Source organism: Podarcis filfolensis (genome assembly GCF_964270895.1).
Source record: "Podarcis filfolensis genome assembly, chromosome: 13".
Lineage (NCBI taxonomy): Eukaryota > Metazoa > Chordata > Lepidosauria > Squamata > Lacertidae > Podarcis > Podarcis filfolensis.
The window spans coordinates 5739429-5762479 of record NC_139615.1 but is presented as its reverse complement, the minus strand read 5'-3'; the positions used below and the strand labels follow the sequence as shown (position 1 = coordinate 5762479).

General features: G+C 46.1%; 1 protein-coding gene across 5 annotated transcripts in view; it reads right to left on the bottom strand.

Moving 5' to 3' along the window:
- Positions 1 to 19967, bottom strand: part of RABGGTA (Rab geranylgeranyltransferase subunit alpha) — a gene marked incomplete at its 5' end in the record, with an annotated part of 33445 nt that extends 13478 nt beyond the window's left edge. The window contains 10 exons of one of the 5 annotated variants that reach the window (XM_083581000.1): positions 537 to 642; positions 1460 to 1561; positions 1684 to 1766; positions 2962 to 3045; positions 10919 to 11116; positions 13811 to 13998; positions 14886 to 15007; positions 17044 to 17154; positions 17577 to 17636; positions 19833 to 19967. In XM_083581000.1, the coding sequence (XP_083437126.1) occupies positions 537 to 642; positions 1460 to 1561; positions 1684 to 1766; positions 2962 to 3045; positions 10919 to 11116; positions 13811 to 13998; positions 14886 to 15007; positions 17044 to 17154; positions 17577 to 17579 (997 nt within the window). The other 4 variants (XM_083581001.1, XM_083581002.1, XM_083581003.1 and 1 more) reach the window with 4 other exon arrangements.
- Positions 19968 to 23051: the final 3084 nt, after the last annotated feature.

Here is a 23051-nt window from a genome sequence, read left to right as displayed (position 1 = left end):
ATTAAAATTACACAATACATTTGATATATAAAACACACAGTTATTAAATGTAATATATTTAATTGTTAAAGAAATTTAATACACAAACCAATGTATGCACTTTCAAAAGCAACGCATGACAAAAAAAAATTAAAAAAATTTAAGGCTATAAGGTGTTTTTTTCTTGAATGCTGCAGAGGGCCACCAAAAAAGGCCTTGAGCTGCAGGTTGGACCATCCTGCTCTAAAGCGTATCAGTTAGTCTAATACGTGTTAGTCCTGTCACAGAATCAGAGAATAGTAGAGTTGGGTTCCCACAGGGTCATCTAGTCCAACCCTCAGCTAAATGTCAATTATGCCGAGTAGCTCCAGCGAGTCTACTCTTGAGTCTTTTATTTATTTATTCAATCTGTATACTGCCCTTCATCCGGTGACCTCTGGTTGGTTCTCAACAAGACTAGCATTGGACACAACCCATAATGCTTTGCGGTTGTAAACAGCCTTGGGAACGTACGGTGCAGAGTGCGAAAGACGTCTACTAAGTAAATACATACATACCTTTAAAAAGGACACACTCCTTCTGGGACTGGCCCTCGGCCCATAAGACCCGGAACGTGTGCTGCGGCCAGTGGTCGTTCAAGGCAGAAGCTGGCAAGTCGCAGAGCTGGGAGACGCCGTGATTTAAGGAAAACCAAAACCACTGGCAGAACAGCTGTTTTCCCCTCACCCCACAGGATCAAGCGCAAAGCCCCTTCCCTCAGATTTAGCCAGCGGGTTATTCCACTGCCTCCATCACATCAAAACAGCCCCAGCTCTCACTCTCCTCAGACCTCAGAACCTGCTTTTAACTACTCACGTTCATCCCCAAATAGCGAAGCCGCGGGGTCTCTGACCACGTACAGAGTGCTTTGACCTTGGCACCGAGAAGGGCCCTATCTGCGCTGAAAGCAGCAACACACCACTTTTCAAACTGTCAAATTTTGGCAGACCAAAAATTTAATAAGGAATGGGGTAAATTTATTAACTTCTCTTCAAAACCATTTTAAACAGTTAAAATCCTTAGTAGGATTGGAATTATCGCTTGTAGTTTAACGGTAAATTTTGGACACGACAGAGAGGTAATAGATTTGGATTATCGTACAAGACGCAGGAGGAAATGATTAGCAATGGGACTCACAAAGCGGAGGAGATTCCCTGGAATCTTGTTTTTATGTTGTAAGCTGGATATGTGACTGTAAAATTTAATTTGATAAACCAAATAAATAAATTTACACACACACACACACTATAAAAACTGTCATGGCTTCCCCCAAAGAATTCTGGGAACTGTGACTTGTTAAGGGAGCCGACACACGTCAAATAAAACTCATTTTCAAATCTCCACGTTTGCCTGTTCCCCCCAAAGTGGAAGGTACACTTCAGGATGTTTCTGGCCCCTGACTCTCGCTGCTGAGCCCACGCACAGGGGGTCTGTAGGATACCCACATAAATCCAGGCCTGTTCCTCCTATCAGGCGTGCGCCAACGTACGACAAGTGGCGATTCGTCTCCAAACACAATCAGGTCGTGAGACGCCGGAGCCACCTAAAAAACGAGAGAGAGAGAGAGAGAGAGAGAGAGAGAGATTGAGGAAGACCCTTGGCTCTCATGGACGCGAGGCGGGTGCCACCAGGGCCTCAATTTCATCCCGTCCTTCCGAAACTTACTGCCACGGGGTGGGAGAAAGCAACTGCTAAGGAGGTGTCCTCTCGGCTGACGTAGACACAGCGAATTGTCGGTTCTGGGTCAGCTGTGGGGGCGACAGGAGAGACATCCAATTGGCATGAAGGACTGGGAGAGTTAGAGGGGACTCAGGGCAGAAGGTGAATAAAGAATGGATAGCGTTTAAAGAATATTTGAAAAATTACTATGAGACCAAAAAACTCCTGGCAAACCTTGAATGATTCTTGTAATGTATAGACAACAAACCAAAAGAATTCCCCCCCCCCCGAAGGATATTAACGAAACAAAGTACAATACAGTGGTACCTCGGGTTATGTACTTAATTCGTTCTGGGGGGTCCATTCTTAACCTGAAACTGTTCTTAACCTGAAGCACCACTTTAGCTAATGGGGCCTCCTGCTGCTGCCGCGCTGCCGGAGCACAATTTCTGTTCTCATCCTGAAGCAAAGTTCTTAACCTGAAGCACTATTTCTGGGTTAGTGGAGTCTGTAACCTGGAGCGTATGTAACCCGAGGTACCACTGTATCATGACACTGTGTAAAAAATAACAAATGAGATTCACTTTTTGAGAACAATTGGAAGCTTATTTTATCTTTTCTTAGCTCTACTGTCTCTTTTTTTCTTTATTTTTTGTTGTATTTTTCTTTTTCTTGCGTAGTATATGTGCATAAACAGCAACATGGTAAATGGTTGTGTAAATACAGAGGGAAAGACAAATAAATAAACTAAGCATTAAAAGCTTCCTGAAAGAGGGCTGCCTTCAGATGCCTTCTAAAAGTCAAAGAGTTGTTTATTTCCTTGACATCTAGTGGGAGGGTGTTCCGCAGGGCAGGCGCCACCACCGAGAAGGCCCTCTGCCTTGTTGACTGTAACCTCACTTCTCACAGGGAGGGAACCGCCAGAAGACCCTCGGTGCTGGACCTCAGTGTACGGGCAGAACGATGGGGGTGGAGACGCTCCTTCAGGTATACTGGGCCATTTAGGACTTTAAAAGTCAGCACCAACACTTTGAATTGTGCCTGGAAACGTACCGGGAGCCAATGTAGGTCTTTCAGGACCAGTGTTATGTGGTCTCGGCGGCCGCTCCCAGTCACCAGTCTAGCTGCCGCGTTCTGGATTAATTGTAGTTTCCGAGTCACCTTACTAAAACTAAGCAATGATGGTTCCAGGCGAGCATCCCTGGTTCCCTGTTCTTTCACTTCTTGCAGTGGGGCAGCTCTGCAAGGGGAACAGGGACAAGGAAACGCGCATCGCTTTCGTACCTCTGCCCAGGAGCCAACGATGATAGAACCAGGCACTCTGGTCGTTCGGATCGGTGAAGAAGGCGTTCTGCACCAGCTCCAGCTCTGGGAGGGAGAAAGAAAAGTCAGGAGAAAGGTAAGAGTAGGGGGAGCAAGGGCCCTGGTGAACGAATCGGTCTCCACTGAAGAAGTAGCAATATTGCAATATGGTACATTCAGGTCCAGCATCTTAAAAAGCATCACCTTGCCAACAAAGGTCCGTCTAGTTAAAGCTCTGGTTTTCCCAGTAGTGATGTATGGAAGTGAGAGCTGGACCATAAAGAAGGCTGATCACCGAAGAATGGATGCTTTTGAATTCTGGTGCTGGAGGAGACTCTTGAGAGTCCCATGGACTGCAAGAAGATAAAACATGTCCATTCTGATGGAATTCAGCCCTGAGTGCTCACTGGAAGGACAGATCCTGAAGCTGAGGCTCCAATACTTTGGCCCCCTCGTGAGAAGAGAAGAAGACTCCCTGGAAAAGACCCTGATGTTGGGAAAGATGGAGGGCACAAGGAGAAGGGGATGATGGAGGATGAGATGGTGGGACAGTGTTCTCGAAGCTACCAGCATGAGCTTGACCAAACTGCGGGAGGCAGTGGAAGACAGGAGTGCCTGGCGTGCTCTGGTCCAGGGGGTCACGAAGAGTCGGACACGACTAAACAACAACAACAACATTCAGGTTGGTGTGTGTCAACTTGACGGACTTTGGCCAGTTTAGCAGACATTCCATCTTTTCAGGGAATTCTGGTCCCATTTTTTGCGGTGTGTGTGTGAGAGAGAGATTAGATTAAGGATCTCCTTGTGCAAACGCCCAGCATCTTACTCAAACTACAATTCCAAGAACTACCGTATTTTGGGGGGGGGAGCCGGAAAGGTTTAAGCTGGTACAAATCCACTGTGGCGCAGTGGTTCAGAGTGCTGGATTTGAGAGGCGTGGGTTCAAATACTATGCAGAATAGCTCGGTCGGTAGAGAACAGGATTCTCAGTCTCAGGGTGGCGAGTTCGAGACCCACGCTGGGCAAGAAGGTTCCTGCACTGCGAGGGGTCAGACTAGATGACCTGCACGGTCCCTTCCAACCATACAATTCTATATCCTTGTTCGGCCACAGACTTTGGGCCAGCCGCAGTCTCTCGGCCTAACGTACCTCAGAGGGGATAAAGGAAAAGGAGGAGATAGATGATAGAGAGACCCTGAATTTGTCAGACTTGATAAATCGGATTTGATACATCTGCCGCCAGCAACTAGAACTTGGTGCTGGGTGTGTGTGTGTGTCCAGCCAACACCTTCAAACCCTGCTCAGGATCCGACCCCCTCCAAGCTGCCATTACTGTCAAGGGTTCAGATGGCGCCATTTTGCAAGCCTGCGGCTACTAAAGACATAAAGAAGCTTTATGGTTTTGATTTCTCTGCTTGAGACTCATGGTTTTATGATGAGCTTTCTGCAAACTCTGTAGGCAGTCAGGCTACCCTATGGTTTCCTCAGGTATTTTGAAAGCAATTACCGTCCTTATTTGGATAAGGAGTTAAGAACTAAAAAGGATTTCACGGTCTTGACTTTGGATACATTTTACATCTACTCGAATTACGAGTTTTTATACAGAAGCTGACAACCTTACAAAGGTTGGCCACTGAGGCGGACTTCATGTTGAAATGTGCCTGGGTATGATTAATTAATTAATTAATTGATTATTATTATTTACAGGGTGATTACTTTCGGTGGGCATTTGGTCTCTGAGGATAATACAGGAGAGCGTTCTTCACTTTTGTCTGCAGCCTACATTTCATCTTAGCGAATATTCAAAGGTTATTTTAGTGTTTGTGTAACCTACAATGGAGTTGTTTTGCCTCAACTTGTTCTTTTTGAAGTTATATTTTGAGGAGAATGGAGCTTGTTTCTATTTTCATGTGGTGGACCCCACAGCAATATCTCCAAATCGGGGTCCAGGTTCAAGTTTCTAGTATTGATTGCCAATCGGAAGGTTGGTGGTTTGAATACCTGCAATGGGGTGAGCTCCCATTGCTCTGTCCCAGCTCCTGCCAACCTAGCAGTTCAAAAGCACGCCAGTGCGAGTAGACAAATAGGTACCGCTCCGGCGGGAAGGTAAACGGCATTTCTGTGTGCTCTGGTTTCCGTCACGGTGTCCCGTTGCGCCAGAAGTGGTTTAGTTATGCCGGACACATGACCCGGAAAGCTGTCTGTGGACAAATGCTGGCTCCCTCGGCCTGAAAGCGAAGATGAGCGCTGCAACCCATAGTTGCCTTTGACTGGACTTCACCGTCCAGGGGTCCTTTATCTTTTTTACCTAAGGACCACAAACTGAAAGTGAAGTCCGTTCCTCCCATCCCTGGAGGGAATTTGCAAGGAAGATTTAGCCTCAATCATCCTTGTTTTTCCTCCGCCAACCACCTCCCGCTGTTGTGGGGGCTGACTCCATTAAGGCAGAGCGCAACCAGAAGCCTGGGGGAGCCACTTTTTGTGGTCCCGTGACTTGGCTGCATGGATTCCTGTTGAACCTACTGAATACTTTTTTTATTTATTCCAGCAAGAATTTCTCAGCTAAGTTTTACAGCCTTAGTTTTACAGTTTTGCCTGTGTTTACCTTTTCTATATTACATTTCTTGTATACAAGCTGCATATAAATAGTTTTTTCTATTTAAAAGCCCCCGGTGAAGACAGCGCTGGCTCCATGCTTGTCCTACAAAAGTTATTACTCACGTTTCAGGTACGCCGGAGACTAATCCTGGGATTAAATCTCCAACATAGAACGGGAGGTAAAGCTCAAGAGCAGCTTGAGAAACAACAACACGAAACCTATTTACTGGAAAATTTGGTGTATTAAAAGACAATGAAAAAAATATTCTCTGACAGGAGATGTGAAAGGACTGCCATTGGTGATGAAGAGAGTTTTCCTTTTTTCTTAAAAATTAAGGCTGTGTACACAGCATACATTTAAAGCACCCACCCAATGAATTCTGAGAACTGTAGTTTGTTAAGGCTGGGAAATGCAGCTCTGTTGGGTGTGTGAAAACTACACTTCCCAGAATTCTTTGTGGGGGAAGACGTGCTTTAAATACCGGAAAGTTTGGTGAATGGTCACAGAAATTGGACAGCAAGAAATATTTGAACATACAATTGGCATCAGAAACCCACAAAATGCTCACAATTGTGCAGGGAGATGAAGCTGTAACTCGAAAGACAATGTATGAGTGGTTTAAATGTTTCTGTGAAGGGCGGCAAATGTTGACAGAAACCGTGAGTTATTGATGTGGGATTGGTGTTTGTGCTTCCGAACGACGGCGGAAGAATTGCATATTCCGTGTGAAATCGTTACAGAGTTGTCCCACCCTCTATATTCTCCCATCTGGCCCCAACGGATTTCTTTCATTTTCCAAAAATGAAATCTGCACTGAGAGGGCACAGATTTCCCAACATTTCACACGTCCAAGCTGCTGTGACGAGGGAACTGAAAGCAGTGCCAAAAGAGGACTACTCCAGAAGTTTCAAACAATTCTACGAACGTTGTCAACGCTGCATTGTCTCAGAGGAGGCCGACTTTGAAGGCCTGTAAAGCATGTATGTTTTCGAATATTTCTCGCTGTCCGATTTCTGCGACCATTCACCTAACTTTCCGGTCACACCTTCTTTATGATGGCTAACAACCTTGAAAGCAATTATATACCACTTAATATTTTTATTTTTATTTTTTAAAAAAACCTCATAAAAATGCTTGAGACACAGCTGACTTTTCCAAGGACTTTTTGAAGTTCACCTGTTGGGGTTGGAAGTTTGTGCCTGCCTCCTCTGCCTCCCCCCCAGTCCCACCCCATACCAAAACAGCCTGATTATTTGCCTTCCCTCATAAACTGAAACTTCCAAGTTGTAGAAACCACCCAGAGTTTCTCGCTGGTTCACGACAAAGCAGAAACCGCAAAGACGCAGCGGTTTGGCTTTTGTTCATCTCTTGATCCTTCATTTAAGGGGTGAGTGAGTCCGCAGGTACCACAAAAGACCAGCCGAAAGGAGGAGGGGCAGAATCGAGACCAGACTGCATGGGAAAGAGGCCAGGCTCTCTGCACGGGATTGTCAAGAATAACTGCATTTTAATCCTGCCGTCTCTCAAAAGCAGCTCGGGGCTATAGGTGGGGTTCTCCCCTCCTCCTTGCTTCATCCTCACAATGAAGGTCAGGATGAAAGTGAGGGATCCAAGGCCATCCAGCGAGCTTTGAATGTGGGCTTCCCATTCCTAGTTTGATACGCTTAACCACTACACCTGGTTTTGGATAACTTCCACCTCTGGAATCAGATCGTCTCTCTGCCCTGCACTGCCACATTCCCAAGCAAATTTTTCTGGCCAAAATTATGCTGGGGGCTCCCCAATTGCTGTTATTGTTAAATTAAAAGCAGGCTGCAGTTGGTTTTCACTTAGTGCACCGGGTGCTGGTGGTGAAGGTTTCACTTGCGATATAATTAGGTAAAGGTAAAGGACCCCTGGAGGGAAGCGGGTGGCACTGTGGGTTAAACCACAGAGCCTAGGACTTGCCTATCAGAAGGTTGGCGGTTCGAATCCCCGCCACGGGGTGAGCTCCCGTTGCTCGGTCCCTGCTCCTGCCAACCTAGCAGTTCGAAAGCACGTCAAAGTGCAAGTAGATAAATAGGTACTGCTCTGGCGGGAAGGTAAACAGTGTTTCCGTGTGCTGCTCTGGTTGGCCAGAAGTGGCTTAGTCATGCTGGCCACAGGACCCGGAAGCTGTACGCCGGCTCCCTTGGCCAATAAAGCGAGATGAGCGCTGCAACCTCAGAGTCGGCCACGACTGGACCTAATGGTCAGGGGTCCCTTTACCTTTACCTAAAGGACCCCTGGACGGTTAAGTCCAGTCAAAGGTGACTATGGGGTTGCAGTGCTCATCTCGCTTTCAGGCCAAGGGAGCCGGCGTTTGTCCACAAACAGCTTTCCGGGTCATGTGGCCAGCAGGACTAAACCGCTTCTGGCGCAACGGGACACCGTGACTGAAACCAGAGCACACGGAAACCCCTTTTACCTTCCCGCCACAGTGGTACCTATTTATCTACTTGCACTGGCGTCCTTTCGAACTGCTAGGTTGGCAAGAGCTGGGACAGAGCAACGGGAGCTCACCCCGTCATGGGCATTCGAACTGCCGACCTTCCGATCGGCAAGCCCAAGAGGCTCAGTGGTTTAGACCACAGCGCCGCCCGTGTCCCACTCTCGCAATATACTGCCACCTTGCTCTGGCCCTCAAACCAGTCCTGAGTGATGTATTAATACATCGCCTGGGCCTCAAGCTTGTTGCCTTTTCACCATGAAAGGCAAAGAACAGGAGATAGCCTAGGATAGGAGAAAACCACCTAGCATAGAGATCTGCATCTGTCCAGGCGGCCCCTAGTTCGTGACTGCTCCTTTTCTGAATCCTTCCTTGTGAGCCGCAGGGAGTTACCCACCCTCGTCTCTGTCTCTCTCTTGGCTGAGCTAGCTCCAGGCAAGGCTCCCACGCCCCAGCCCTGTCTCTCAGGCCAAACAAAAGCGGCTGCGGGAGACTTCAGGCCGTGAGTGGCAAAGAGGGGCGACGCCTCCATCTGATCCGCTTGGAATTTCACCTGCCCAGGTGAGGGCTGGGTCTCCGGGGAAGAATCCCTGTGTACACTTTTTACTCATGCCGAAGTCATCGCCGTGCACCACCTTCGATGCGCCCAGGACTGTCAAGAGGGGACGGCCGCTGTGATTCACGGACTCGCACTCCCCGCCAGCGCTTGGGGGGGGGGAAGAGTTCTGGAGCCCTCGGTGAAAGGCCGCACCTGCTTTCAAAGCCTCCTCTTCCAAAACTGGGAACAGGGCCCAAGAACCTTGGCTGCCCTCGCTCCCAAAGCAGGTTTGCTCAAGCTGGCGGGCTTCTGGGCGTCGTAGGACTACAACTCCCATCAGCCCCAGAGAGAAATCTCAGCCCGAAAGCTGCCAGCTGTCATAAGAAGAGGCTTGCTGGTGATCTTTTCCTTTTACTTCTTGATTCTTTCTTTGTTCTTTTTTCTGATATCTTTCATTTCACTGCTTTATTGTGAATAGCGTTTTGTAGAGGTATAAATAACCGTAAATATGAAAAGAGACAAAATATTCTCTAATGTTTTTCCCTTGGTTAGATGTATTTTCTTTTTCTTTTGTATTTTCTTTTGTTGTGAATATGTATGTTTTCTAATTTGTACTTAATAAAAATATTAATAAAATTTTAAAAAAAATTAAAAAAGAAAGAAGAAGAGGTTTGCTGGATGAGGCCTGCCGGGAAACCACGAAGAAGGCGTGCTTAGCAGTGGACGAGGCAGGCTGATATTCTGAGCCGAGGATGTAGCTCAGTGGCAGAGGGACTGCTCTGCATGCAGCTCTTAATTTCAATAGCCAGTTAAAAACATCGGAGGCAGCAGAAAAGGCCTATTTCAGACTGCAAACGTCTCTGAATGGGCCCTTGACACTTGTCCTTTGTGAAGTGCCACGGACGCTGATTGCACCAGTAAATTGGTAAGAAATTGGGAGGCATAACTCAAACTTTGGAACCTATTGACATCAGGCAGGTGCCTTCGCTGTAGGCTTTTTGGAGGCTGTTTTTGTTTAGCCAAGTCTAAAAAAACAACAACAGGTAAAGGCAAAGGACCCCTGGATGGTTAAACTTGACAATGGGGTGTGGCGCTCATCTCACTTTCAGGCTGAGGGAGCCGGCCTTTGTCCACAGACAGCTTTCCGGGTCATGTGGCCAGCAGGACGAAACCGCTTCTGGCGCAACGGGACACCGTGACGGAAACCAGAGCGCACGGAAATGCCGTTTACCTTCCTGCTGCAGTGGTACCTATTTATCTGCTTGCACTGGTGTGCTTTCGAATTGCTAGGTTGGCAGGAGCTGGGACAGAGCAACTGGAACAGAACACTGACATGTGCTTTTACGTTGTTGCTTTTTAGAAGGTTTTAGATAGTTGCTTCCAACTGTTGGTTTTTTAAACTGATTATCTCATTTTTATATTATTTGTGTAAACTGCTTTGAGTTTGCTTTTGCTTTACAGTCAAGTGGTATATAAATTTAATGAAACAAATAAATGAAATAAAACAACAAGACCATTCAGAGCCTCTCAATCCCTCTCTCTCCATTTCCAAAGATCCCAGGAGCGCTGTAACTTTCATTCAGTCATAGAATTGTAGAGTTGGAAAGGGGCCGCGAGGGTCATCTAGTCCAACCCCCGGCAATGCTGGAATCTTTTGCCCAAAGTGGGGCTCAAACCCATGAACCTGAGATTAACAGCCTTATGCTCTACCAACTGAGCTATCCCAGGTATTATCCAATGTGACACAGCAGTTTAGGAGCCCATGATCAATAATCAACAAGATCTCTATTTGGTGGGAACTACAGTGGTACCTCGGGTTAAGTACTTAATTCGTTCTGGAGGTCCGTTCTTAACCTGAAACTGTTCTTAACCTGAAGCACCACTTTAGCTAATGGGGCCTCCCGCTGCCGCTGCGCCACCAGAGCACGATTTCTGTTCTCATCCTGAAGCAAAGTTCTTAGCCTGAGGCACTATTTCTGGGTTAGCAGAGTGTGTAACCTGAAGCGTATATAATCTGAAGCGTATGTAGCCCGAGGTACCACTGTAGTGCCCAAGCTTGCTTTCTTTCCTCCTCCCTCCCAGTTCCCTTTTCCTCTTGTGTGGTGTCTCTTAGATTGCAAACAGGACTTACCACCAATATCGTGCTAGACACTCTGAGAGCCTTTTTTTTCCAGCTGGAGAGTGGGATAAAAATGCTTTTCAAACCAACAACAGCATGCCTCCCTATGGAGACTCCTCCCACCGACTCCTGCCATGCCAACCCAACAATAGGAGGAACACCGAATCATTTCCACGCAGCCCGGTTAAGGAGCTTGTGATTTCCTTCCAGGCCCACCTTTCAGCAGGATTTCCTCCGTGATCCGGCCTTGCTGTTGGGCATCGGGGTAAAGCTGCGGGAGGAGGTGGCTGCGATAGTGCCAGGAGGAGTAGTTGGAGAAGTTCCGGGTGATGAGGCTGTCGCTGAATGCCAACTCGTCCTGGGGGGCGACCTGAGACTGCCGCACCACGAAGCGCCGGTAGTCCCAGCAGTGAACTGCAGGGGGCAGGAAAGAGAAAGAGAGGCGGGAGGGTCAAAGGTCAGCCTGTTCAATTACCCTCCTCCCCAAAGGCACTCTGGCTTGGGAAACCCAGCCAGATGGGTGGGGCATAAATAATAAATTATTATTATTATTATTATTATTATTAGCTGGTAATCTGATCACACAGACCCTGGGACTCTTAAGAGCATGAGAAGAGCCTGCTAAATATACGTCCCAAGGCGATTTAGAGACATACCCTTCGAGACAGCTACGGTTTTGGGAAAAATGAGAGCACACAAACAAGATTGAAGAGCAGTCCGTGAACAGAGGGAGGAGGAGAACCAAGAGGATTGGAAGAAATTTAAAGATTATTTAGCTAAATATGTTAAGATAACATAAATAGAATTACTTGCGAGTACCAGATAGGCCTAGGATTTCAATTTGTGACGTTGTAAAATTCTATGTTAATGTTAAAATGAGAAGAAAGAAAGATGTAAATTGACTAAGTAAATTTTATATGAAAATAGTTTTGGAAAACTTACAATGGAGCATAGGGAAACTCAGCTAGGGGGATTTGAGGAAGTCATTCAACAATGTAAACAAAAGTGGAATCATTATAGCAAGGATAAATGTTTGTTTGTTTTTGATTTTTTTGTATGTTGTAAATTGGAAAACCAATAATTTTTTTTTTGAGAAAAACACTCAACAAGATTGAAGAGCAACACAAAAGGAACACAAGAGCAGAGATGCTTTTCTCTGGCTTAAAATATATTCAGTAGCTCCAGAAGAAGAAGAAGAAGAAGAAGAAGAAGAAGAAGAAGAAGAAGAAGAAGAGGAGTTTGGATTTGATATCCCGCCTTTCACTGCCCTTCAGGAGTCTCAAAGCGGCTAACATTCTCCTTTCCCTTCCTCCCCCACAACAAACACTCTGTGAGAAGTATGACTAGCCCAAAGTCACCCAGCAGCTGCATGTGGAGGAGCGGAGACGCGAACCCAGTTCGCCAGATTGCAAGACTACCGCTCTTAACCACTACACCACACTGGCAGGTGGCGTGTCATGTTTGGACTGTTCCACTGAACCGAAAGCCCGGCTCCCAGGTTACTGGGGAGAGAGAGCAACTGACATTGTGGGGACTTTTAAGAGGGAAAATCTCCTGCAGAACAGTGTGACTGGCTGGGTATATAAGGGATTATGAGGCAGTCTCTCTTGGGCAACCTTGTTCTCAGCTGTGCAAGCATCTTAAGGGGGCAGGTGATCAGCATAAAGGAATTAACATCATCTCTCTCTCATCCAGCCGATTGTTGGTGGGATGGAAGACAGTTAGAAAATGACAGCTGCATGAGTTATTATAGCTAGGAAGTGGAAGGGGCAAGCAGAATATAAAATGGAAGAATGGTATAAAGAGGTGTGGGATATAATAATAATAATAATAATAATAATTATTATTATTATTATTATTATTATTATTATTATTATTATTATTATTATTTTATACCCCGCCCATCTGGCTGGGCTTCCCCAGCCACTCTGGGCGGCTTCCAACAAAATATTAAAATACTGTAATACATCAAACATTAAAAGCTTCCCTAAACAGGGCTGCCTTCAGATGTCTTCTAAAGTTTGGTGGTAGTTGTTCTCTTTGACATCTGGTGGAAATTAACACATGCCATTAAGGTAAGACGGGGAATATGTAGGAGAAATGATTTTGACGATGTATGGAGGGTGTTTGTAGAATTTGCACTGTTAAAACGGAGAGGGGTCAAACCATCGCAAGAGGCACTGGAATTCTGGGAGGTTGGATAGTTACAATGGAACTGTCTCGGTGGCGGGGTGCACGTTTTTATTCTTATTTATTTATGGTTATTACTTTGTCAAAATAAAATAAAATAAAAATAATTAAAGGAGAACCAAAAAAAAGAAAGGGGGGGGAGAAACTGAGGTGTGAAAGCTAGGAGCTAGATGTGGAAATAAGAAGAATTACCGACGAAAGAAGAATGGCAAAAGAAATTAATGGACTATGCAGAATTAAGATAAAATGACAGGAAGGATCAGAAACCTGCGAGACCAGAGATTCTCAGAGGACTGGAGTAAATATTTGAATTATTTGAAAAGCAGTTGTAACAAACAGATTACGCTAGTAGGACTGTAAGAAGTTTTGTAAGGAGGATTATGCGAAATATTGCAGAGAAGATTATGAAGAGAGCTATTAGTTAAGGATAATTAAAAGTAATAGAGAAATTAAGAAATGTGGATTAAGTGATAAAGATGGAAATCTCTTCAGATGAGGTTGATGGAAGTCCAAAATATTGCATAAGGTAAGAAAGTATGTTATATGACTTTTGGAAATTATTTGTAAAAACTAATAAAAAATATTATATAAAAAAAGAAAGCTACGAGCTAAATCGCACCTTAAACCTAATTATGATGGAAGCCATTGAATAAGAAAGGGCATTGAGGGTGAATAATGGCTCCGTTTGGGGGACAAAAAGTATTAAGAGTTACTCAGAGGCAATTTTACAATCGTTTTCTTTTACAGGCTGCGGAAAGTCAGGGGCAGGAATGAGCCATCATGGGATGTTAAGAATTGGGAAGGACTCCTAAGGCCGTCTAGTCTGGCTCCCTGCAATGGAGAATCTCAGCGAAAGCACCCATGGCAGATATATGGCGTTAGAAACGGAATGAGGTGAGGAGGAAGGAAAAAGCCTACAGTTGCGTTCGTCGCTCTCCAGGAACTTGCTGCACAGCTCCAGCTCACGGGCCCAATCCGGCTCCGGAATGTGCTCCATCACCCAGCAGCGGTGGCGCCACGTCCCATAGGATTTGGGGTTGACCCGCAAGCAAGATTCCAGGAAGGAGAGCTCAGCTTTGCAGAGGGCTTGCATCTCTTCGGGGGTCCTGGCACAGAGGAGATAATAGTAATAATAAAAATATAATAACAACAATAATTTATCTATATACCCTGCCCATCTGGCTGGGATTCCCCAGCCACTCTGGGTGGCTCCCAACAGAATGCAGTCATACCTCAGGTTGAAGTTGCTTCAGGTTGAGTGTTTTCGGCTTGCGCTCCGCGGCGACCCAGAAGTAACGGCATGCATTACTTCCAGGTTTCGCCGCTTGCACAGACGCTCAAAATGACGCCACACGCATGCGCAGAAGCAGCGAATCGCGAGCTGTGCGTGCGCAGACGCACAGACGCGGGTCGCGTTCGCTTCAGGATGCGAAGGGGGCTCCGGAACGGATCCTGTTCGCATCCAGAGGTACCACTGTAATAAAAACACCATAAAACATCAAACATTAAAAACATCCCTAAACAGGGCTGCCTTCAGATGTCTTCTAAAAGTCAGATAGTTGTTTATCTCCTTGACATCTGATGGGAGGGCGTTCCACAGGGTGGGAGCCACTACTGAGAAGGCCCTCTGCCTGGTTCCCTGTAACCTCACTTCTCGCAGGGAGGGAACTGCCAGAAGGCCCTCAGAGCTGGACCTCAGTGTCCAGGTAGAACGATGCGGGTGGAGACACTCCTTCAGATATACTGGGCCTTTGAGGCCATTTAGGGCTTTCAAGGTCAGCACCAACACTTTGAATTGTGCTCGGAAACGTTCTGGGAGCCAATGTAGGTCTTTTAGGACCGGTGTTATGTGGTCCTGGCGGCCGCTCCCAGTCACCAATCTAGCTGCCGCATTCTGGATTAATGAGGAGTGTGTAGTCACAGCTTGCTTACAAAGCTCCTGTCACCCTATTTCCCCCCTCCTCTCTCTCTCTGCTACTCCGACTCCACTCACTCTTCCTGCAGGTGAAGGAAGATCTCCCGGCGGAAGTTCCAGAGGGTGGCAAAGTCTGGGTTGGCGCCCAAGATTTGGCTGGTCAACTCCAAGGCTTCCTTGTCCAGCTGCCCCAATTTCCTCTGAAGGAGAAGAGAGAGAACAAGACGTGTGCTTGTCAAAGCTGGAGTCCAACAATGGGAAAAGGATTCTTTATTGGAGCCAATTTGATTCCCTCCCCCTTTTTCCTTTCTCCTCGTGTGATGAGGCTGCATTTTAATATTTTAATGTTTCAATATTTTAATGCTGTATTTTAATCTTGTTTTTAAGTTGTATTCATTCAACTTGTTTTCATTATTGCTTGTTAGCCGCCCTGAGCCCGGCCTTGGCTGGGGAGGGCAGGGTATAAATAAAAATAAAAATAATAATTATTATTATTATTACAGTGGTACCTCGGGTTACATACGCTTCAGGTTACAGACTTCGCTAACCCAGAAATATTACCTAGGGTTAAGAACTTTGCTTCAGGATGAGATCAGAAATTGTGCTCTGGCGGCGCGGCGGCAGCAGGAGGCCCCATTAACTAAAGTGGTGCTTGAGGTTAAGAACAGTTTCAGGTTAAGTACGGACCTCTGGAATGAATTAAGTACTTAACCCGAGGTACCACTGTAATTCATTCTGGAGGTCCGTACTTAACCTGAAACTGTTCTTAACGTGAAGCACCACTTTAGCTAATGGAGCCTCCTGCTGCCGCCGGAGCACAATTTCTGTTCTCATCCTGAAGCAAAGTTCTTAAACTGAAGCACTATTTCTGGGTTAGTGGAGTCTGTAACCTGAAGCATATGTAACCTGAAGCATATGTAACCTGAGGTACCACTGTAAGTACTTAACCCGAGGTACCACTGTATTTTATTGAGATTAGCTTCTTTTATCTTACTTTTATCTTACTGCAGCTGATCGGAAGCCGTGCCTTGCTTTTCGAATGGTTTCGGGAGTCGAATGGACTCCCTGAACGGATTAAGGTCGAGAACCAAGGTGCTACCTGTATTCCATAAGGGTGAATTGATGTTTGTTTATAGCCCCCTGCAATGCAGGAATCCCAGCTAAAGCATCCATGGCCGTTGGCCATCCAACCGCTGCTTAAAAACCTCCACCTGAAGGTCCACCACCTTCCACTGTTCAACAGCTCTTACCCTCAGAAAATTTTTCTTTTGTTTAGTCAAAATCCCCTTTCTTGTCATTTTAATCCATTGATTCAGGTCTTACCCTCCAGAGCAGGAGAAGACAAGCTTGCTCCATCCTCTAGGTGATAAAACCCCTGAGATGGCGATCATATCTCCTCTCAGTCTCCTCTTTTCCAGGCTAAACATACCCAACTCCCTCAACCGTTCCTCATCAGGCTTGGTTTCCAGACCCTCAATCATCTTGGTTGCCCTCCTGCTGGTGGTGCCTTTGTGGAACTGATCCATGACAGGGTGAGCGGCAAGAGTCTTGATAGTGCAAGGATGGAAGAATGAAGAAACCCCGATGAAAGAGAAGTGGCAAGAGAAATTGACGAATTATGCAGAACTGGCCAAAGTGACTTACAAATTGCGAGACAAGGACAACTGTGACTTTAAGGAGGAACAGGAACTTTTTACAAACTACAGTGGTACCTCGGGTTACATATGCTTCAGGTTACACACGCTTCAGGTTACACACTCCGCTAACCTAGAAATAGTGCTTCAGGTTAAGAACAGTTTCAGGTTAAGTACGGACCTCCGGAACGAATTAAGTACTTAACCCGAGGTACCACTGTATCTAAAAAGACAACAAAATGAACTGGACTCCTTGGCAGGTTCTGAATAAACAGACACAAATTTATTGGTTGAGAACATGATGGATAGATATGTAAGGGAAATGTACAATTTTATAACATGCAGAGAAAATATGTGAAGAGAAATCAGGGAGAGGAGCTGAGGGAAGTTCTTGGTGGGGAAAAAGGGGGAGAAAAACAATGTATGTGATTATATGGTTTGATAATTTGCTTTGTGGAAATGGATCAATTAAAAAAAAAAAAATTAAGATCCATGACAGGGTGAAGGCTGCTTTTGTCTGAGAAGGACGGAGAATGCAGAGAAGAAGGTCTTTGGACCTGCCTCACCTTCTCTGCCCCTATGACTCTGCCCAGCCCTTTTACCTTCTCAAAGATGGCTTTTGTGGCCGTCACGTATTGGCGCAGCTTCTTCTCCCGCTCAATGCGCTTGGCTTCCGCCTGCTCCTCTGTCGTTTTAACCTTCAGCCTGCCGTGCTGTTGAGAAAACAGGAACCAATCTTTTAGCGAGGCAGTTCCTACATTTGGCAACTCCCTGGCCATTGACATTGAAGTAGGTGCCTCCCCTATGTTCTTTTTTGAAGCCTGCTAAAATTTTTCTTCTGCTCAGCTGACATGTAGTTTTCAGTTCTATTATGTATTTTGGATCTCTTGGTTTTGTTTATATTTTGATTTCTTTTTTTAAAAAAGAAAAAAAGCCTTGCTTTTAACTTTGGACTTTTCTCGACAAATTTCTGCTCTTTGTGAACAGAAACTCTTATTTACACTGAAGCAACCTCCAAACTCTGTTAAATAAATAAGCACAGTAAATAATAAATAAAATAATGACAAGACTATAGAATATGCCCAGGAGAGATCACAGAAAGGACAACACTCGCCAACCTCTGACGGCTACTCACCATGTTGACTGCACAGCAAAAATGACTCCAACAGGCAAAATGAGGAGTTAATTATGTATCCTGGGGGAAAACAAATGAAGGTGAGTAAGATAGGACAGTGATGGAGCCCACCTTCAGGTGCTATTTCTTTTCCTCTTTATTACAATTTGAAGTCCCACTCTTCTATTTTAGAAGGAGTTGATTTTAGAATGCGTTTCAATTAATTGATTGTGATTTTATGTAAACTGCGTTGCTTTTATTGTTGTTAGCCGCTCTGAGCCCGGCTTCGGCTGGGGAGGGCGGGATATAAATAAAATATTATTATTATTATTATTATTATTATTATTATTATTATTATTCCAATGAGCTTAAGGTACGCTTGATTCTCAATGCCACCCCATCTCTTTCCACCCTGTGAGGCAGGTTAGGCTAAGAGCGACTGGAGGCCCAAGGGTGCCCCGTAAGCTTCATAGCTGAGCAGGAATCTAAACCTGGCCTTTCCCAGTCCTGGACCAACATCCCTAACCTCTGCACCACCACTTATAATCCCGGGACTCGCTCCTGTCCTTTGAAGTGTGCGACCACACAATGGCATCTTGCGTTTTCCTTCCAACAGTCCTGTGAGGGAAGAATAGCCAGGAATCACAGAACTGTAGAGTTGGAAGAGACCCTGAGGATCATCTAGTCCAGGGGTCAGCAAACTTTTTCAGCAGGGGGCCGGTCCACCGTCCCTCAGACCTTGTGGGGGGCCGGACTATATTTTGGGAAGAAAAAGAAATGAACGAATTCCTACGCCCCACAAATAACCCAGAGATGCATTTTAAATAAAAGCACGCATTCTACTCATGTAAAACACCAGGCAGGCCCCACAAATAGCCCAGAGATGCATTTTAAATAAAGTATTCTTGTTGCCTGCAACGGATAAGAATGATGCACACATCGGTCGGGAGGGCAGCCCCCCATGGAAACTTCTGGCAAACCTGTCGCCTTCCAGGGGTTTTGGACTACAGCGCCCATCAGCGCCAGCCAGCAACACCTGGAGGGCACCTGGTTGGCGAAGGCTGCCTTGCAGTGTACCAAAACCATCACCGGCACCTAGCACCTGTGGGCAGATACTGCGGCCACAACTACTGATGCTCCCCAGCCCCATGAACTTTGCTTTGTGCGCCGCTCCAAGCAGCGGGGGCGAGCTATGGTTCCAGTTGCCCATGATGCCCCGGGCATCATTCTGGGCATTATGGGAAATAATAAGGGCTGGGTAGGCTCAGTTGGGGACGCGGGTGGCGCTGTGGGTTAAACCACAGAGCCTAGGACTTGCTGATCAGAAGGTCGGCGGTTCAAATCCCCGCGACACGGTGAGCTCCCGTTGCTCGGTCCCTGCTCCTGCCAACCTAGCAGTTCGAAAGCACGTCAAAGTGCAAGTAGATAAATGGCGGGAAGGTAAACGGTGTTTCCGTGCGCTGCTCTGGTTCGCCAGAAGCGGCTTAGTCCTGCTGGCCACGTGACCCAGAAGCTGTACGCCGGCTCCCTCGGCCAATAAAGCGAGATGAGCGCCGCAACCCCAGAGTCGGCCACGACTGGACCTAATGGTCAGGGGTCCCTTTACCTTTACCCTTTTAGGCTCAGTTACCCAGCAGGTGGTAGGAGGTGGCGATGCTACTGAATACCAGTCACTGGAGACAGCAGGAGGGGAGAGAGCTCTTGGGCTCAGGTCCCACTTGTGGGTTTCCAGAGCCCGCTGGATCAGGCCAGCGGCCCGCCTAGTCCAGCATCCTGTTCTCACAGCGGCCAACCAGCCTTCTCCTCCATGAATTTGTGGCAATCCGTTTTATGGCCATCCAAGTTGGCCATCAGTGCCTCAAGTGGCAGGGAGTTCCACAGGCTAACTCTGCAAGGCGCTAGACCCCTTTGCCTGATTGGAAGCCCAAGGCAAAATGGCATTGTTTCAACAGCATGGCACCCCTTTTTCTGGGCTTCTGTGCACCTGCCACCCCTTCAGCTTTCACTCCTGGGTGTACAAATCACCCCTCTGCTTTCCTGAGCAATGCACTGAAAATGCAGTTAAGGCAAGCCCAAAACAAAACAAAACCACCAGCACTTTTGCTCCTCCTGCTCCCCACCCCTCGGCAGGGGTGAAAATGGTCTCTTCCGAGGAAACCTGGCCAAGCTCCCAAGGGGCGAGACCATCCCGGAAAGGCCCACGGGGGTGGGCAGGGTGGGTTTCAGGAAAAGGCGCCGCTGGGCTAATCCGAGAAGCCTCTAGGGGGCGATACCAACCCGGCACGGAGGAGAGGGGTGGATATGGAAGCGTCCCGGGCCGCGTGGTCTCGTCCGCAGCGACACAGCAAAGCAAGGCTCGGCACCAGAGGGCGATTCCAACTGGGGCGGAGCGAGGAGGGCGGGGGTGTTGCGGTGTGTAAATAGAACGTACCATTGCCGCTCGAGGAGCATCGAGTTGAGTCCTCCTGAGCGGACGGAGCGTCTCTATTCTTAAAGGGGAAGCTCTCTCTCTCTCTCTCTCTCTCTCTCTCTCTCTCTCAGGGAAGGCAGTGGGAAGATCTCTTGCGCAGGCAAGAGGTATATATCCTCCACGATGGTCTATTGATGTTTGTTTACATTTTCTTTTAGCTTTTAATTTCTTTTTTACTTTTATGATGTTATGATTGGATTTGTGTTTTTATATTGTTGCAAGCCTCTGTGATATACAGTATTTTAATGATGCATCGGTATATAATTTTTAAAAATAAATAATTATTTATAATAATCAGAAGTGTTTTATGTGGCTCCTAATAGCAGTTTAGAGAAGGGAGTCTCTGCCCCAGGCTGGTTGCAAGCAGAGGAGTGGCAATGAGGTTTTCCAAAGCAACTCCTCTATTCCGAACTTAAAAATGGAAAGCGAAATGCTGATGGTCAACAAAAGAGGCTTAAAGACATTCTCAAGGCACTTCTTTTAAAAATGCAGTATAAACACGGATATTTGGGAAACGCTGGCCTGTGAATGCTCCAATTGAACAGCCTTTACCAAAGGTGTTGTGGACTTTGAAGACACTCGAACTCGGGACGCAAGGGAGAAACGCGCTAAGAGGAAGGCACGCTTGGCAAACCCTCACCGTGATCAACTCTCATCTGGAAACCTACATCCCCACTTTGGAAGGATGTGTGGATCCAGAATTGGCTTCCACAGTCACAGACACACCATTAAGACCATATGCAATGGAAGACAATCTCCTTGTTGTTTAGTCGTGTCCGACTCTTTGTGACCCCCTGGACCAGAGCGCACAAGGCACTCCTGTCTTCCACTGCCTCCCGCAGTTTGGTCAAACTCATGCTGGTAGCTTCGAGAACACTGTCCCACCATCTCGTCCTCTGTCGTCCCCTTCTCCTTGTGCCCTCCATCTTTCCCAACATCAGGATCTTTCCCAGGGAGTCTTCTCTTCTCATGAGGTGGCCAAAGTCTTGGAGCCTCAGCTTCAGGATCTGTCCTTCCAGTGAGCACTCATGGCTGATTTCCTTCAGAATGGATAGGTTTGATCTTGCAGTCCATGGGACTCTCAAGAGTCTCCTCCATCACCATAACTCAAAAGCATCAATTCTTCGGTGATCAGCCTTTTTTATGGTCCAGCTCTCACTTCCATACATCACTACTGGGAAAACCATAGCTTTAACTATATGGACCTTTGTTGGCAAGGTGATGTCTCTGCTTTTTAAGATGCTGTCTAGGTTTGTCATTGCTTTTCTCCCATCTTATTGGGCTACAAATGATCGCTAAGGATGAAAGGAGTTTCAGGGAACCAGGCAGAGGGCCTTCTCAGCAGTGGCACGCTTCCTGTGGAACGCCCTACTGTCAGATGTCGGAGATAAAAGAATTACACAGATTTTAGAAAACATCTGAAGGCAGCCCTGTTCAGGGAAGTTTTTAATGTCTGACATTTTATTATTTTTTTATATTTTGCTGGAAGCCACCCAGAGTGGCTCGAGAAACCCAGCCATTTGGGCGGGGTGTAAACAATAAAATTATTGTAATTATTATTAGGGAGAATGTATGGGCAGGGACTCCTGGGTTCTTTGCAGGAAAGTAATTGGCTCCACAAGTCAGCCCTACCACTGAAATAAAGTTTTTGGATCACACTCTGGTGAGGAATGGTTTAAAAGCAACAGGATCCTGCAGTTGTTTTCAGAAACCCAACAGTTCTCTGGAAAAGTATGAGTTTCTGTTGTCCCTGTTTTCACCTGAAATCTGCCCTCCCTGCTGTGACACAGCATGAGTGTGACATTGCCAAGGGTGAATAATTGTTCATAATTGCTGCTTTTAGTGGGTGGGTGCTGGTGTTAAGCTGACAGTAAAAATGTTGCAGCAACTAAAAGAGACTCTATTTTAGGCATATTAAAAAGTTTCCCTTTCCTTGACCTCTTCAGAGAAGAAACCACAAGATATACCAAAATCCATGGCAAACCTACTTCTCCCCTACTTATTTTCCGGCCTCCTCTTAGATCATCATTCTTCAGAGCTTAGCCTCAAAATAGCTTTTCAGTGACAGAACCTGGTTTGGGAATATGTAATGTACTGGAAAATGCAATGCCTCCGAGCATGCATGGAGTAAAATTTGCAAAAGAATACTATTACTTCAAATGTTTATATACCACTTCTAATCAGAAAAGATTACAAAGCGGTTTATAAAGAAAATAAAATACAGTATATAAAACAATTACAAACTAAATCCAGTCTTAAACTGACAACCCAGTAAAATGGGGGTGGTACAAATAATAAAATTATCATCATCATCATTAAAACATCAAAATCCATAAAATTAGATTCTGTTTATTCAGTACATTTCCAGTCTCTCAATAGTCACACAAATATCACATCCATAAACTCATTCATACCCAAATTAGCCTACATCTGTAAACATTGACCCAAGCTCCCACTCTGAAACACATTTTCAAAATTACCAGTTCTAGCAATGAGGAGTCAGACTTCACACTGCTTGGTTTTAGGAGAGGTCAAGTCCCCAAGTTACATGGTCACACAGCATTATTTTTCAGAGCTGCTTCTTAATCACTGAAGAGTCTTGTGGCATCCAGAATCTTGCCACCATGGTCCCATAACATTTATCATCTGACTCTGCGTTCCTAGACCTAATTACGGTACATAACAGTAAGCCCCACAGAACTCAATGAGATACATTCAGGAGATGAGTATTTGGATTGTGCTGTGAATCTCTTTGGCCAGACATCGCTCGGTGACCGGATTTCCCAGTCTGGGGAAATCTGGCTCAGAACTAGGTCAAAATAAGTGAAAACAAAAGAGTTGAACTAGGATGATGAGTTATATTCCTTAAGCTGGGAACACCCAGGGGCTAAATCTGTCTGAGTTCTAGAGAATCCCGACACCCTGTAATTATAATTAATATTATTTCATCCGGGCCACAAGATTAATGGCTTCTTTTGGGAAGAGAATATGAGACACTTGGATCTGCCGTTTCTGACCCTGGGAGG